This window comes from Trifolium pratense, linkage group LG5 (genome assembly GCF_020283565.1).
Source record: "Trifolium pratense cultivar HEN17-A07 linkage group LG5, ARS_RC_1.1, whole genome shotgun sequence".
Lineage (NCBI taxonomy): Eukaryota > Viridiplantae > Streptophyta > Magnoliopsida > Fabales > Fabaceae > Trifolium > Trifolium pratense.
In genome coordinates this window covers 56,193,840-56,207,631 of record NC_060063.1, presented here as the reverse complement: position 1 = coordinate 56,207,631, position 13,792 = coordinate 56,193,840, and the positions used below count along the sequence as shown (strand labels likewise).

Sequence of the window (13,792 nt, the reverse complement as noted above, 5' to 3'; positions counted from 1 at the left end):
GATGCAAGAAAAAAAAACCAGTAGAATTTAACAACAGAGATAGTGATTTCTTCTACAAAGAGAACCAACGAAACCAAAACACTCACTGAGTCGAAACAATGGACAGAGAATGGGGTTCAAAACCAGGAAGCGGCGGAGCAGCGACGGCGCAAAACGAAGCAATAGACCGCCGTGAAAGACTCCGACGATTAGCATTAGAAACAATAGATCTAGCAAAAGATCCATATTTCATGCGAAATCATCTCGGTAGTTATGAATGCAAACTCTGTTTAACTCTTCATAACAACGAAGGTAATTACCTTGCTCATACACAAGGTAAACGTCATCAAACCAATCTCGCTAAACGTGCTGCTCGTGAAGCTAAAGATGCTCCTGCTCAACCTCAACCTCATAAGCGGAAACTTAATCTAAAGAAAACTGGTATGAAAGATTCAAATTTTGATGAAACCCTTAATTATTGTTTAATTGTTAATTGGGATAATTAATTAATTAATTTGATGGTTTATTTGTTTATTTGCAGTTAAGATTGGGAGACCTGGGTATCGTGTGACTAAGCAATTTGATCCTGATACTAAACAAAGATCTCTTCTTTTTCAGGTTTTTTTTCTTTCTTTATTTGAATTTTGAAGTGAGAGCTTGTTTGTTAGAATAAGGCAGTGTTTGGATAAATGACTTATTTGAAGGCTATAGCAGGAGTGCTTATCATGCTTATCATGATAAGCACTTATGTATAAACAAGTTAGGCAAATAAGTAAGCTTTTATGTATTATTCATAAGTTTTGTCAAGGTAGTTTATGAAAATACAATTTATGAAGATACAATTTTAGTTAGTGAGAACTTGTGAATTAACATAAAAACTTATTTGCATAAGCTATTTTTCATAAGCTAAAAAATAAGCCAATCCAAATGGGCCTTAAGTTGTTTATACATAAGTGCTTATCATTTGTAGTTCATAGCACAAACCCTTATCATGATAAGCACTTATGTATAAGCTTACATAAGCTACTTTTATGGCAAAAGATGAAATAAAGATAAATTGTTTTTATGTATACTTTGGAATGTTTTCATAGGTTGTATTGGAGAAATTGAAGTTCCCCCAAATAGTCTTACAAAACTTATGTAAATAGATAAGCTCAAATAACTGTCATTCCAAACATGCCATATTTCTATAACAATAGGTGAAGTAAATTTAAAATGTGTTTGTATATGCTATAAGCTATATTGGAGAGCTTATGAAAATTTTAATAAGCTGTTTTCATAAATTCTTTAAAATAGTCTCCCAGAACTTATGCGAGTAGATAAACTCAAATAAGTCAATCCAAACAAACAGGTCCTAGATATATGTAAATACAAATTTTAAGGGTGTTGAAATATATGCTAAATTCTAGGTAAAATTGCTTTTGTGGTTCTTTAAGTTATTTAGTTTTAAAGGATCAGTATTTAAGTCTTGTAACAATTAAAGGACTGTTCTGGTATAATTGAATAGCTTAAAGATTATTCCGGTATGAATAATGAAATTAAAGGACTGTAGGAGCAAATTTGCTTAAATTGTATAAGTACAAATCTTTTAGTTCTTAGATTTTAGTGGTTACAAATTTCAAGTTGATTTAGAGAAAATATGGAGGATTAAGAATAACGTTTGTATGCAAGAGGATATAGGAGGATCATGAATGAGAGTGTTTAGGAGAAAATTAAGGTAGCACCTATTAGTGGAAAAGATGATGGGGTTGAGTCTCACGATAGTTGGTTTGTTTGGGATGTGTATGGAGAAGACTCATACAAATAACAGTGAAGAGACTAGAGAGTAGATTAGATGAAGGATAATGTACTATAGATTTTAGGGGTAGAGGGACACCAGGGAATACTATAAGTCACACCGTTAAGGATAGGATAGGATATTATGACAATGTTGGTTAATCCATGTATTTGACCTAGAAGATTCTGGTGGTGGTGCTAGTGGTTGTTGTTGATTACACTTCTCCTTGTGGGTATTAGTGTGTAGAGAGAATATTATGATAGGAATGAAGGCATTAGAGAGAAAATTAGGGTATGTGTGGAGGAGAATCACACTAGTGAGAACAGTCGGTTAGATGAAAGCTAGTACATATATCAGGGATTTTTACTTGAAGGACACCAAGGAAAACTGCAAGGTAAACCATTAATAGGGGTTTGATTTTAAATGGTTTGTTGTTGGTCAATTACAAACCAACATGGCCATGTTTTAACATTTCTGTTTTTCCCTTGGTCACATTTTTATGTATACAGAGGGTGCAACCATTTCATAGGACATTATGATGATTCTAATTAGCCAATGTATTAGTCTCTGTGACTGTGAGAAATGACTGCAGTGGTGGCGGTTGTTGTTGTCAATTACATTTCTCAACTTTTTATTCTTCTATCATTAAATGATAATATAATTTCTTTTAAAACTTCTATTGATACAGATCGAATATCCTGAGATTGAAGACCTCGCAAAGCCCAGACATCGATTTATGTCCTCCTATGAGCAGGTGGAGTTTTAATTTACTGATTTACAACTCTTATTTTTCTCTCTCTGTGTTATAAATTCAAAGTTGTAGAATTATTTGTTGTACACATGGCCATGTTTTAACATTTCTGTTTTTCCCTTGGTCACATTTTTATGTATACAGAGGGTGCAGCCATTTGATAAAAGATACCAGTATCTCTTGTTTGCAGCTGAACCTTATGAAACAATTTCTTTCAAGGTAAATAATTACTCAGTTTATTATTTATCATGTTTTGGGCCTAGAGTACATATGTTTTGAGTTGTGGAAATTTACTTTTTTTGTACTTGTTAATCCACATTTCAGGTACCAAGCACTGAGATTGATAAGTCTACTCCAAAGTTTTTCTCACATTGGGACCCAGATTCAAAGATGTTCACAGTTAGTACATTTACTCCTCTTTATTTTCTGTGATGGAAAAGCGTCCATACAAGTGTAAATTGTCAATAAGTTAATGATATATGCATTATCCAAGCAAAAACTTTCTTTCAAAAGAAATAAATACTGACAAAGTGTAAACTTCTCTTGATATAAAAACTTATCTTTAAAAACCTCGCCTGGTTGTATCCAAATCCTTGCATTTTTATTGCTTACCCTAATGCTAACCAATGATTCAAGCTTAATAGTCGAAGAACTAAGATGAGAATTTCCATTATTTTAAGTTTTCTCTGCTTTGTTCTTTTTGGTTATGTGGTATGCATTGTTGATATTTAATTTCCCATAACAGCTACTGATGACAGAACTGATGTTATGTTTGCAGCTGCAGTTGTATTTTAAAACCAAACCACCAGAGGCAACCAAACCGCAGCCGCCTACCTCTGCACCCAATGGCACCACCACAGCTCCTGGTGTTCCACCAAGACCTATGCCCCCACCACCACAAGCTCCATTACCACCACCACCTCCTCCTCCACAAGGGCTACCTCCCGGCGCACCGATGGGAAATCCTCCTCGAGCACCTCCACCTCCAATGTCAGGATCAATGCCACCACCACCTCCTATGGCTGCAAATGGTCCTAGACCTATACCTTCTGGTTCAATGCCACCTCTCCCACCCCCAGCACCCCTTGGTGCTAGACCTCCATCAATGCCACCTCCTCCACAAGGTTTTCCAGGCCAACAAATGCAGAGCTAGGTTGCGCATAACCTACTCTGGCTTTACGGAAATATGCTGATGAGTATTATGTGTTTGAAAGTTGTGGTTGGATGCATCTTATCCTTTAAGGCTCAGTATATTTGTTATGTCAGATGCTACTTTTCACAAACTATATCCGAAATTGCCAAAATACATTGTTCATTGCATCTCATTTTTCTAATTTACAAATTTATACATTGCTGTATCATGTTGTCTGATATTTATTAATGCTGACAATGTTCCATACATTGTGGTTCTCTAAACCCGTGGTATAGATAGGAAATTTTTGGTTTGACCAGTAAGCTGTTTTGATCATACCAAATCATGAGACCAATTTACTCAAACTAGAATTTTTCTAGACAACTGTGTTAACATAAATACATATTTAGTAAATGTTTGGTTCCATGATGGAAAAAAATTGGTTTTGAATGAATACATTATGTAAACTTGATTTTAGTTAAAAGTGAGTTGAATCAAGATAATTAGAATTGAGTTTTTATGTCAAAGTAATGGTGCATCTAATCAGAACTTGAACGAACAATTTGCAGCTGTCAAAGTGGATATGAGAAATATAAGTTGTACATTTACAAAAATTGAACATGAAATGCAAATCATTTTGACCGTAAAATTAATAACAAACTCTGCTATGTAGTTTATGACTTGTTAATTATTTGGAACAAAAAACTAATCCCTCCAAATTTTAAGGAAAAACGTCAAATTTAGTTAGGAGATAAGAAAAATGCATAAAAGTTTGTTCAAATTAGAGATCAAAGTTATATATTTGTATTGATAATTTAATTTTAAATTTAATCTGAATTTAAAATTTATTTTTAATTTAGAAATTTAATTGTTATGGACATTCATTGAAGAAAATATAATTCCCTCGATCTGGCTATCAATTGATTCTGGGTTGCTTTGATTTCTAACAATTTAGTGTTGGGGTTATCACAATATTTGAATCATTCCATTAGTTCGGACTGTTTAGCTTGAAAAAGCCATCATAGCTTGCTGCTTGATGCAGGATGCAAGGAGTAGTGGGTACGTGGATCGTTCCGTGTCATTCGCCTTAAGTTAATAGAGACTTCTATTTTGTCTTTTAGGATTAAATAAAAGTTGGTGTGCATTGTACTACATTCAATCCTTTGGGGTAAGGCCTAGTCCCCCCTTGTAATTATCTTTTTCTTTTTTTTTTAATAATAATAATATAAACTATAGATGCAAGACAGGGAGGGATAGGGGTGCCACTATATAGTTGGACGTCCGTCTCTAACTTGACATTTAGATGCTCTTAATTTATAAAAAAAAAATAATTATTAATTAATATATAATTAATTTAAATTAAAAATTTTTAAATATTAGGTAACTCACACCAAATTGATTTTTTCTCATGAACAAAATATGACTATAGTCGTTCATTTCAATAAAAAATAACACCAACAACTATATACCAAATATATCTAGTAAAAAAATAATATATCTTTCATTTCTTCGTTTATTATAAATATGACTATTTGAGTCATACATATCTCACACACACACACAATATATATATATATTACAATATGAATGTAAATCTTAACCCTTATTATTTTATTTTTACAAAATTTCGATTACATTTATGTATATATTATTTATCAAATCATTTATTATATTTAAATAATCACATAAATTTTCTAATATTATTTTATCAAAATATAATTAATCATTTATTTTTTAATTTTTTACACACGTGCATAAAAATAAAAGACACTACAAAAAATTGTTATCTCTCTATTAATGTACTCCTTCCGTTACTTATAATGAACCAAAAAAACCACTATAATTATTGAATAATTGATCATATATATATATATATAGGGGAGGGATCAAATTACACCGGTGTAACATTTGAGTAATGTTACACCGCTCAATAACGCTTCAATGAATACAAATTTTACAAAATCCACCGTTGGATTGAAAGTTTATATCATATAGATCATTCATGTTCAATTCTATAAAAATCTAAAATCATTTGATATGTTATTGATATTGATCAAGCTTAACGGTATTCAATAAAAACACATAAAGCGTTAATCTTGATCGGTCTCAATAACATATCAAACGATTTTAGATTTTTGTAAAATTGAACATGGATGATCTAAATGATATAAACTTTCAATCCAACGGTGGATTTTGTAAAATTTGTATTCGTTGAAGCGTTATTGAGCGGTGTAACATTGCTCAAATGTTACACCGGTGTAATTTGATCCCTCCCCATATATATATATATATATATATATATATATATATATATATATATATATGGCTGGATTGAAGCCTATAGTGGAAATTTAATCGAGGCCTTTAAAGATAATAATATTTTAAAAATAAAAAAAATATTAGTTCTTTTATTTCATGATAAATGTCAGATTTGTAAAAAAAAGTGGCACTTTTTTTTATATTTTTAAAAATATAATTATCATAAGTCTTAAACCATAATGGAGTTTGAGCAATTTCTTTAAGGGATAAAATAATTAAAATAAAGTGATGTGCATAATTTTACAAAAAAACTAGTTAGAAATAATTTAACCATTTTCGATAAATTATAATGCAAATATGAATCATGCATGTGAAAAAGCAAACTTTATTATTGATATCTAGTCGGTATCATTGAAAGTTATATGGTTGTTATTATTATTTTGGTACGTAATTTTTTTTTTTAGTTTTCACCCTCTGATTTCTTGAGGAAAGGGGCCCTAGTCCAGAGTTCGGGGAGAGTTCTGGCACCAAGTGATTCTAGTCTCCTCCCAAATGCAGTTGCAGGGATCAAACCATGGTCCTCCCTACCAAGTTCAGCGCCAATCACCATCGAACCAACTAACATTTGGTATTTTGGTATGTAATTTGAAATATAAGAATACAAATTAATGTCAAAAAAAAAATGAAAATGTAAAACCTCCCAAGATGACAAATACAAATTAAGGGGCCTATGACCGCCGGACTACTCATCGCTTAATTTGCTTTGGACTTAGGCCGCCTTTTATATAGTCAGTAGATTTTAAATTTAGAAATACCAAAATTGTAAGTATCAAATAACACGGTAAGATAGAAAAAGAATGTTTTTTTATTCTCTCTATCACTAACATTTGGATTTTCTTGATCTGCTGTCACATGATGAGATTGAAACATGGTTTGATTGAAAGTTATATTTAAGACATATGATATTATATTGTTTCATACTTTTTTTTCTTTCATTTTTTTCCTTTTTGTTTTTATCTTCTCTCTTTTTTTTTTTTTTTTTTATCTTTCTTGTTGTTAGTTAAATGTATTGTGCATATCATCTTTATCAACAGATCATTTGAGCTTTGATTTGAAGGTAAAGGCAGATCGAGGAATCAAACATCTATAAGATGAATTCTCTCTTATATTTATAATTTCAAATTTAGAAGTAACAAAGTTGTATGAATAAATTTTGTGGGAGTTATCATATGGTTTGCTGTCTAAGGTAAATGAGATATGAAGTGGAGTAATAAGGAGGTCTTTTTAATTGATATATGGAGCAAAATATTGATGCTGTCCATAAATGATAAAAAAAAAAATAAAAAACTGAATAAGAAATGAATTTTATTATGTGAACAAAAACAACACATACGCAAATACAAATTCACATAATACGTAAATATAAATTCAGACACATAACGGTACGTATAAACTGATGTGATAGCAACTCCAACACTGATGTTTCCACCAAGCGTCGATCTTCTGAATGAAAATTGGTTTGCAACTTTGATTGATTTTAAGATTCCTCCAGCATATATTGAGATACATCCTAAATTCGACTCTTTTCGAGAGGAGTCTAATGGTATTGCGCAAAAGAAATCCTGAAATTGTTTTATCATACTTTTAGAGACTATGTTACATAAAATAAAATGTGTATCTCCAAATCCTTGGTATACATTTATATGATCCATTCTTGTCTTCTTCTTTAAAGTGAAAAAAAAAAAAACTGTTTTCATCCATACCATGAGTTTTGACCCAGATACAAAAAAAAAAAAAAAAACAAAAAAACCAAAAAAAACACAAGTGCACTTTTATTCTCAAGCAAGCAAATGCTTTTACTCTCAAGCAATAACTCTATAATATATTGTTAAACAGCTCACTGCACCCTCATTAATACATGAGATTAAGACTGCAAAGGTGGTACAAAGACAACTAATTTTTTTAATGAAAATTCAGAATTAGAACTGATAACAATACATAGGAAAAACAACTGATGCTTTCTATTCACGAGCAACAACAAGCACTTGTTTACCAACATTGCGACCGCTAAAAAGGCCAACTAAAGCCGCAGGACCATTCTCAAGACCCTCAGCTATGTCTTCCACATACACAATCTTCCCCTCTCTGATATGAGGAAGGACAAACTCTAAGAATTTGGGATATATAGGAAAGAAATCAGCACTGTTAAAACCTTCCATTCGAATCCGCTTATATACAAGATGTGCCAAATTCGTTACACCTTCAGGTTGCGTAAGATTGTACTGTGAGATCATTCCACATGCAGGTATGCGGCCATGGACTCGCATATTCAATAGTACAGCGTCAAGTGTCTTGCCTCCAACATTCTCAAAGTAAATATCAATTCCTTCAGGAAAGTACCTGATTTGTAATTGCCATACATTAGTCTCTACTGTATTTTATTACTTAGTCACATTAATATAAGTTTATAACCGCGACAGAGACACAAAAATGCAACATCTAAATCGTTCTATTACCAAACTGTTAAGTACATAATATAAACCTTTTCAAAGCTGCATTGAGGTCAGGCTCTTCCTTGTAGTTGAAACCTTCATCAAATCCAAATTTATTCTTCAATAGATCTACCTGATTGTAAAAAAATGCATTCAAACAAAATAACTAGATTTTAGCTCAAATAAGTTAAGTTGTTCAACCCCCTAGGCGATGATGATTTATGAAGGAACATAAAACTAACAATTAGAACAATACCTTATCTTTGCTTCCAGCACTTCCAACAACATAGCATCCTGTCAGTTTAGCGAATTGTCCGACAAGTTGACCAACTGCACCAGATGCAGCTGAAACAAAAACATTCTCTCCTTTCTTAGGACTGCCTAATTCAAAGAAACCACCATAAGCAGTAATTCCTGGCATACCTGTTTCTCAGAGAAAAACACAACATATGTAAAAAATGCACAACAGAATACAAGAAAACTACGCGATAATCAACAATATAAGTTGAAATTATTGAATACATACCGAGAATTCCGGTATAGTAGGAAAGCGGGACATCAGTGTGCTCAACTTTGAAAAGTATTTGAGATGAAGGGACCAAGCTGTACTCCTCCCATTTACAGAATCCCCAAACTAAATCACCTTCCTTATAATCAGGGTGTCCTGATTGAAGGACTTTAGACACCCCAAAACCTGCTATTACCTGCACTTACTAAAAAATTATCAGAAGCTACATATACAAAAGCTTGTTTCAATGTTGTAGATTATTCTTTGATTAGTTTCAATCTTGATTTAAGAATAAAACTTTAATTCTAATCTTATAAATTACATAGTTCAAAGGATTTTAAGCACAAATCACATAACCACATTCTAATATCAAGCAATTGAACTCCACTATTCCAATTAAAGAAGAACCGTCCGAGAAAACCGAGTTCAAATTCTAGCTGAAATAATTAACCAGACTTTACTTACTCGGGCCGAACTCTGAATTATCGTGACCCTTCGTTAGACCAACGAGAGGGTTAAAACAAAACAAAAATCCAATTTTTTTAATTTGCTAAGAAATTTATCATATCAAAGTTGTAAACTTAACTAACAAGTTGATTTGATCCATTCAGAGACTAAACTTACATATAAAAAAAGCACTTTAAGGATCAAATTTGACATATACTCAAAAGGGTTATTCACAAAATCATTAACTTACAGATTGAGGGCTATATGAAAGAGGATTAGGAATCCCTTGTGGTTTGTTCATGAGATTTCTCATGTATGGATCACAAGACAAGTAGAGATTTTTTAGCAGAACATCATTGGAACCTTCTGGAAGCTTGAGAGTTATGGTATTGTCAACAATGATCATGTCTGATTCTTTTGGAAAACCAGACACATAGTCCCTTAGAATCACTTGCTTGTTCCTCACATGTTGTGCCATGTTTGGAATTGTTTTTTAGTTCATTCAGTTTACAACAGAAATAGTGATGAAAATGAAGGATAAGTTAAGTTAAATTATAAACGTGGGATATAAAGTGGAATGAATGAATGGTAGCAAGTAGCAACACGCTAATATATCAAAGCACTTTATTCACTTATACTATTTGATTAGTTTAAATTAGAGTCTCATTTAATTAATAGTTTTGAATTTAGATGCAGTCTTAAGGGGTGTCTTTTTTTGACGGAAAAGTAGCACTATTTTTTTTCTTTTCGTCAATCGGACATTTTCTACACGCAACTGCTGGTAAAATTTTCCCTCAAGAGATTTAACATTGCTGCATTTTCAAGACTAGATTCGAATCTAGAACATCCCGTAAGATTACCTACAATAGATCCATAATAGGTCTAACCTTACATTAAACCCAACATTAGTTCAATTGATAGAAACACTATGGTGCTATCCTTATAGCGTGTTTGGTACAACTTCTTTTGACCGCAGCCACACGTCTACAAGGTCTTTTGACGTGAAAACGAGAAGCTAGCATTTGTTGCTTCGAAAAGATGCATGTCTAAAAGGCCTCTGACCGCAGTTCCAAACATAGTATCATTCTTCTTTCATTTGGACACCATTATACAGTAGGGGTACACATTTGTGTTTCCCTTTCCACACAACACTGAACAAACAAGGGCTAGTCACTAGAATGATGATGCTACTAGACAAACCGTCACAGTTATAAAACTCATTACATTATCTTAGTTATTTTAGTTACATGTATTGATGTGGTGTTAGTGTCAGACATATTAGACAACATACATATCTTCAATCTGAAGTGTCAGCGCTACATAAATTTTAACAGAAACTTGATGGAAGTTATTATTATTAACAGTGAGACTATATGAAGTAACGAAGAAAACTGGCTTAAATTATACTACTAGAAGTAACAAAGAAGCATATAATAGCTTTAATTATCATAAGATGTCACTGAAACAGACAATTGAAAACAACACTACAGTAGAGAAAGATTATGAAGAAGGCCATACAAAGAGGGCTTGTTATTCAACACAAAAAATAAATCAAATGAAAGCATCAGCCATTCATTCACGAGCAATAACAAGCACTTGTTTGCCAACATTCTGACCCTTAAAGATGCCGACCAATGCTGCAGGGCCTTTCTCAAGTCCCTCAGCTATGTCTTCCACATACACAACCTTCCCTTCTCTGATATGAGGCAAGACAAACTCCAAGAATTTCGCATATAGGTGATAGTAATCAACTACTACAAAACCTTGCATACGGATCCGTTTATATATGAGATGCGCCAAATTTGTGACACCTTCATGTTGCGTAAGATTATACTGTGAAATCATTCCACACACAGGTATGCGACCGTGGATTTTCATATTCAGTAGTACAGCATCAAGTGTCTTGCCTCCAACATTCTCAAAGTAAATGTCAATGCCTTCTGGAAAGTGCCTGATTTACATAAATAGATATACCCCAGGTTACTAGTGGATTTCGTGTTACTACAAACACAGTAACTATACTTTTTACGTCAACAAACATATTGGACTAAAACTTGTCCACTGCAAAACTGTTATAAACTAACCTTTTCAATGCTGCATCAAGGTCTTGCTCTTCTTTGTAGTTAATAGCTTCATCGTATCCAAATTTATTCTTCAATAGGTCCACCTGGTTGCATAAAGACACATTTAAGTAAAAGAAGTCAGTATTTCTGCTGGTCAATAATTAAGCTAACTCCAATATTTTCGTAATATAATAGTGAGCAAAGACCATGATTGTTGTTATTGTAATCAGGGCAATTCAAAATCTATGAAGCATGACACATACACGAACATAGGACACAACACTAATGCGTCGACAACGGTAATAATTTGAGAAAATGAATTAAGTGTAATCACACGTGTCATGTTGGACACTGTACACACCTTTGATTACAAGTGTGGTTGCTACAAAGTTCAAAGCAGCAGAATATTTATCAATTATGCAGGCACATATAACAACAATAAAATACCTTCTCTTTACTTCCAGCACTTCCAACAACATAGCAACCATGCAATTTGGCGAATTGCCCAACAAGTTGGCCGACTGCACCAGAGGCTGCCGAAACAAAGACATTCTCTCCTTTCTTAGGAGAGCCTACTTCGAAGAAACCAGAATAAGCAGTCATTCCTGGCATACCTGTACTCAAACAAAAACAAAATATATGTCAAAAAGGCACCAGCAGAATGTCAGAAAACTACGAAACTAACATATAAGCTTGCTTGCAAGATAGATGCTAAGATCCATTCTGAAAATGCATAATGTGCATTCATAATAAAACATAAAATCATGCATATGAGAAAACCATAGCCGGGGAGAAGATTATACAGAGAAGTAAGTGGCTGTAACATATACAAATGCATTGAGCTATCATAAGATTAACGAGTTTCCGCTTCCACTAAACTTCAACCAAATATCAATGAATAATGGATCAATTTCGGCCACATAAACTTCATTGAACAAGAGAAGAATAAAATGGAAAAAAGACTAACATAGGACCAAACTGCAATACAATCAATTTTGTTGCACAATAGGTCTCTAAGGGTATTAAAATAAGTAAAGAATCATTTGTCGCATATCATACTGATATCAAGTGCATTCTTCATTATAGATGCATATTAAGAATTGAAATCAACATACAAATTTGAAATTAATACGTACCAAGAATTCCAGTATAGTAAGAAAGAGGGACATCATTATGCTCAATTTTGAAATGTATTTGAGCTGCAGGGATCAAGCTGTACTCTTCCCAATTAGTTATCCCCCAAACTAAATCACCTTCCTTATAATCTTTGTGAGTGGATTCCAGAACTTTAGACACACCGTAACCAGCTATCGGCTGCAATTTCTCAAAAATCGATCAATTGCAATGTCGATTTAAAGACAAAATTGAAATTCATCACACAAACAACACATCAAGGAATTTTAAGCACAAATCACATAACTATTTCTCAATATCCAACACTACCTTCAAACTCTTAACAAAATAAAATCTCACCAAACAAACAGAATTTTATATGTAAATTATTTTCCAAATAAAGCATACAACAAAGTATAATAATCAAAACAAACATACAATTAATCCCAAAAATATTTCTTTAGCCCATTGACACAAATTAGTCACTAAAATCGTTCTGGAGAATCAGAGTTCGAATCCTCTTTGAAACAATCCTTGGTGTCGATTACTAATTTAGTGGTTTACTCTAATTTTTTTACTCCATTTGCAATGAAATGGATCATATCAAAATTGTAAACCTACAAACAATTTGACCCATGTAATGCATAGACTAATTAACACATAAAAAAACCAACTTTAATGTTCAATTTAACATATAACAAAAAGGGTTTCAATTTTACACAGAAAAAAGTATATTAACTTACAGATTGAGGAGTGTAAGCACGAGGATTGATAGAACCTTCTGGGTTACTCATAAGAGTCCTCATATAAGGATCACAAGACAAGTAAAGATTTTTGACAAGAACAACATCCTTGGAACCTTCTGGAATCTTAAGAGTTATAGTACTGTCAACAATGTTCATGTCTGATTCTTTAGGAAAACCAGAAACATAGTCGTTAAGAATCACTTTTTTGTTACTAACTTGTGCCATTTTTTGTTACTGGGTAGGTTTTGATTGTTGAATTTTGTTCTTACAAAAAATTGAAAGAGGATAAGCAGATATATAGGTGTGAGATTAGAGTCATTGATGGCGATGTTAAAGATGAAATATGAATCTTTATATTCTTTTTTTGGTCTTTATGTCCAATAATGTCCATTTAATACATTTTTTTCAGTTTTTCACATTGAGGAAATTGTGAATTTCTTTTTGTATGGTTTCCCACATTTTCCTTGCAGTGCATCGAACACCACATATAAGTACAGGTAAGCAATGGACCGACGGCATATTTAT

General features: G+C 32.7%; 3 protein-coding genes across 4 annotated transcripts; 1 reads left to right on the top strand and 2 right to left on the bottom strand.

The window, feature by feature from the left end:
• The first annotated feature begins 51 nt into the window (after window positions 1–51).
• On the top strand, window positions 52–3,955 carry LOC123886989 (splicing factor 3A subunit 2-like). Its single transcript, XM_045936252.1, has 6 exons — window positions 52–420; window positions 521–597; window positions 2,445–2,510; window positions 2,652–2,726; window positions 2,832–2,906; window positions 3,286–3,955. The coding sequence occupies exons 1-6, from the start codon at window positions 99–101 to the stop codon at window positions 3,658–3,660; spliced, it is 990 nt and encodes a 329-aa protein (XP_045792208.1). The 5' UTR covers window positions 52–98; the 3' UTR covers window positions 3,661–3,955.
• A 3,750-nt stretch (window positions 3,956–7,705) lies between these two features.
• On the bottom strand, window positions 7,706–10,013 carry LOC123885649 (2-alkenal reductase (NADP(+)-dependent)-like). 2 transcript variants are annotated; one of them, XM_045934949.1, is made up of 5 exons: window positions 9,596–10,013; window positions 8,917–9,094; window positions 8,647–8,813; window positions 8,441–8,523; window positions 7,706–8,298 (listed from the first exon to the last, which is right to left on the bottom strand). In XM_045934949.1, the coding sequence occupies exons 1-5, from the start codon at window positions 9,821–9,823 to the stop codon at window positions 7,920–7,922; spliced, it is 1,035 nt and encodes a 344-aa protein (XP_045790905.1). In that variant the 5' UTR covers window positions 9,824–10,013; the 3' UTR covers window positions 7,706–7,919. The 2 variants fall into 2 exon arrangements, with proteins under 2 accessions (XP_045790905.1, XP_045790906.1); XM_045934950.1 differs by having other exon boundaries at window positions 7,706–8,329; window positions 8,430–8,523; window positions 9,596–9,925.
• A 711-nt stretch (window positions 10,014–10,724) lies between these two features.
• Window positions 10,725–13,719, bottom strand: LOC123883871 (NADP-dependent alkenal double bond reductase P2-like). The gene is made up of 5 exons (XM_045932816.1): window positions 13,265–13,719; window positions 12,545–12,722; window positions 11,856–12,022; window positions 11,430–11,512; window positions 10,725–11,296 (listed from the first exon to the last, which is right to left on the bottom strand). The coding sequence occupies exons 1-5, from the start codon at window positions 13,490–13,492 to the stop codon at window positions 10,918–10,920; spliced, it is 1,035 nt and encodes a 344-aa protein (XP_045788772.1). The 5' UTR covers window positions 13,493–13,719; the 3' UTR covers window positions 10,725–10,917.
• Window positions 13,720–13,792: the final 73 nt, after the last annotated feature.

Excerpts from the sequence above, each read along its gene's own strand:
- LOC123886989 (XM_045936252.1), top strand. The coding sequence starts at position 99 with ATGGACAGAGAATGGGGTTCAAAACCAGGAAGCGGCGGAGCAGCGACG. Across the intron at positions 598-2,444 it reads AAAGATCTCTTCTTTTTCAG|ATCGAATATCCTGAGATTGA; the intron begins GTTTTTTTTCTT and ends CTATTGATACAG. Across the intron at positions 2,907-3,285 it reads CAGATTCAAAGATGTTCACA|CTGCAGTTGTATTTTAAAAC; the intron begins GTTAGTACATTT and ends TTATGTTTGCAG.
- LOC123885649 (XM_045934950.1), bottom strand. The coding sequence starts at position 9,823 with ATGGCACAACATGTGAGGAACAAGCAAGTGATTCTAAGGGACTATGTG. Across the intron at positions 8,524-8,646 it reads GTGCTGGAAGCAAAGATAAG|GTAGATCTATTGAAGAATAA; the intron begins GTATTGTTCTAA and ends TTTTACAATCAG. Across the intron at positions 8,330-8,429 it reads TTTGAAAAGGTTTATATTAT|TAGAGACTAATGTATGGCAA; the intron begins GTACTTAACAGT and ends AATAAAATACAG.
- LOC123883871 (XM_045932816.1), bottom strand. The coding sequence starts at position 13,492 with ATGGCACAAGTTAGTAACAAAAAAGTGATTCTTAACGACTATGTTTCT. Across the intron at positions 12,723-13,264 it reads GTGCTTACACTCCTCAATCT|CCGATAGCTGGTTACGGTGT; the intron begins GTAAGTTAATAT and ends GAGAAATTGCAG. Across the intron at positions 11,513-11,855 it reads GTGCTGGAAGTAAAGAGAAG|GTGGACCTATTGAAGAATAA; the intron begins GTATTTTATTGT and ends TTATGCAACCAG.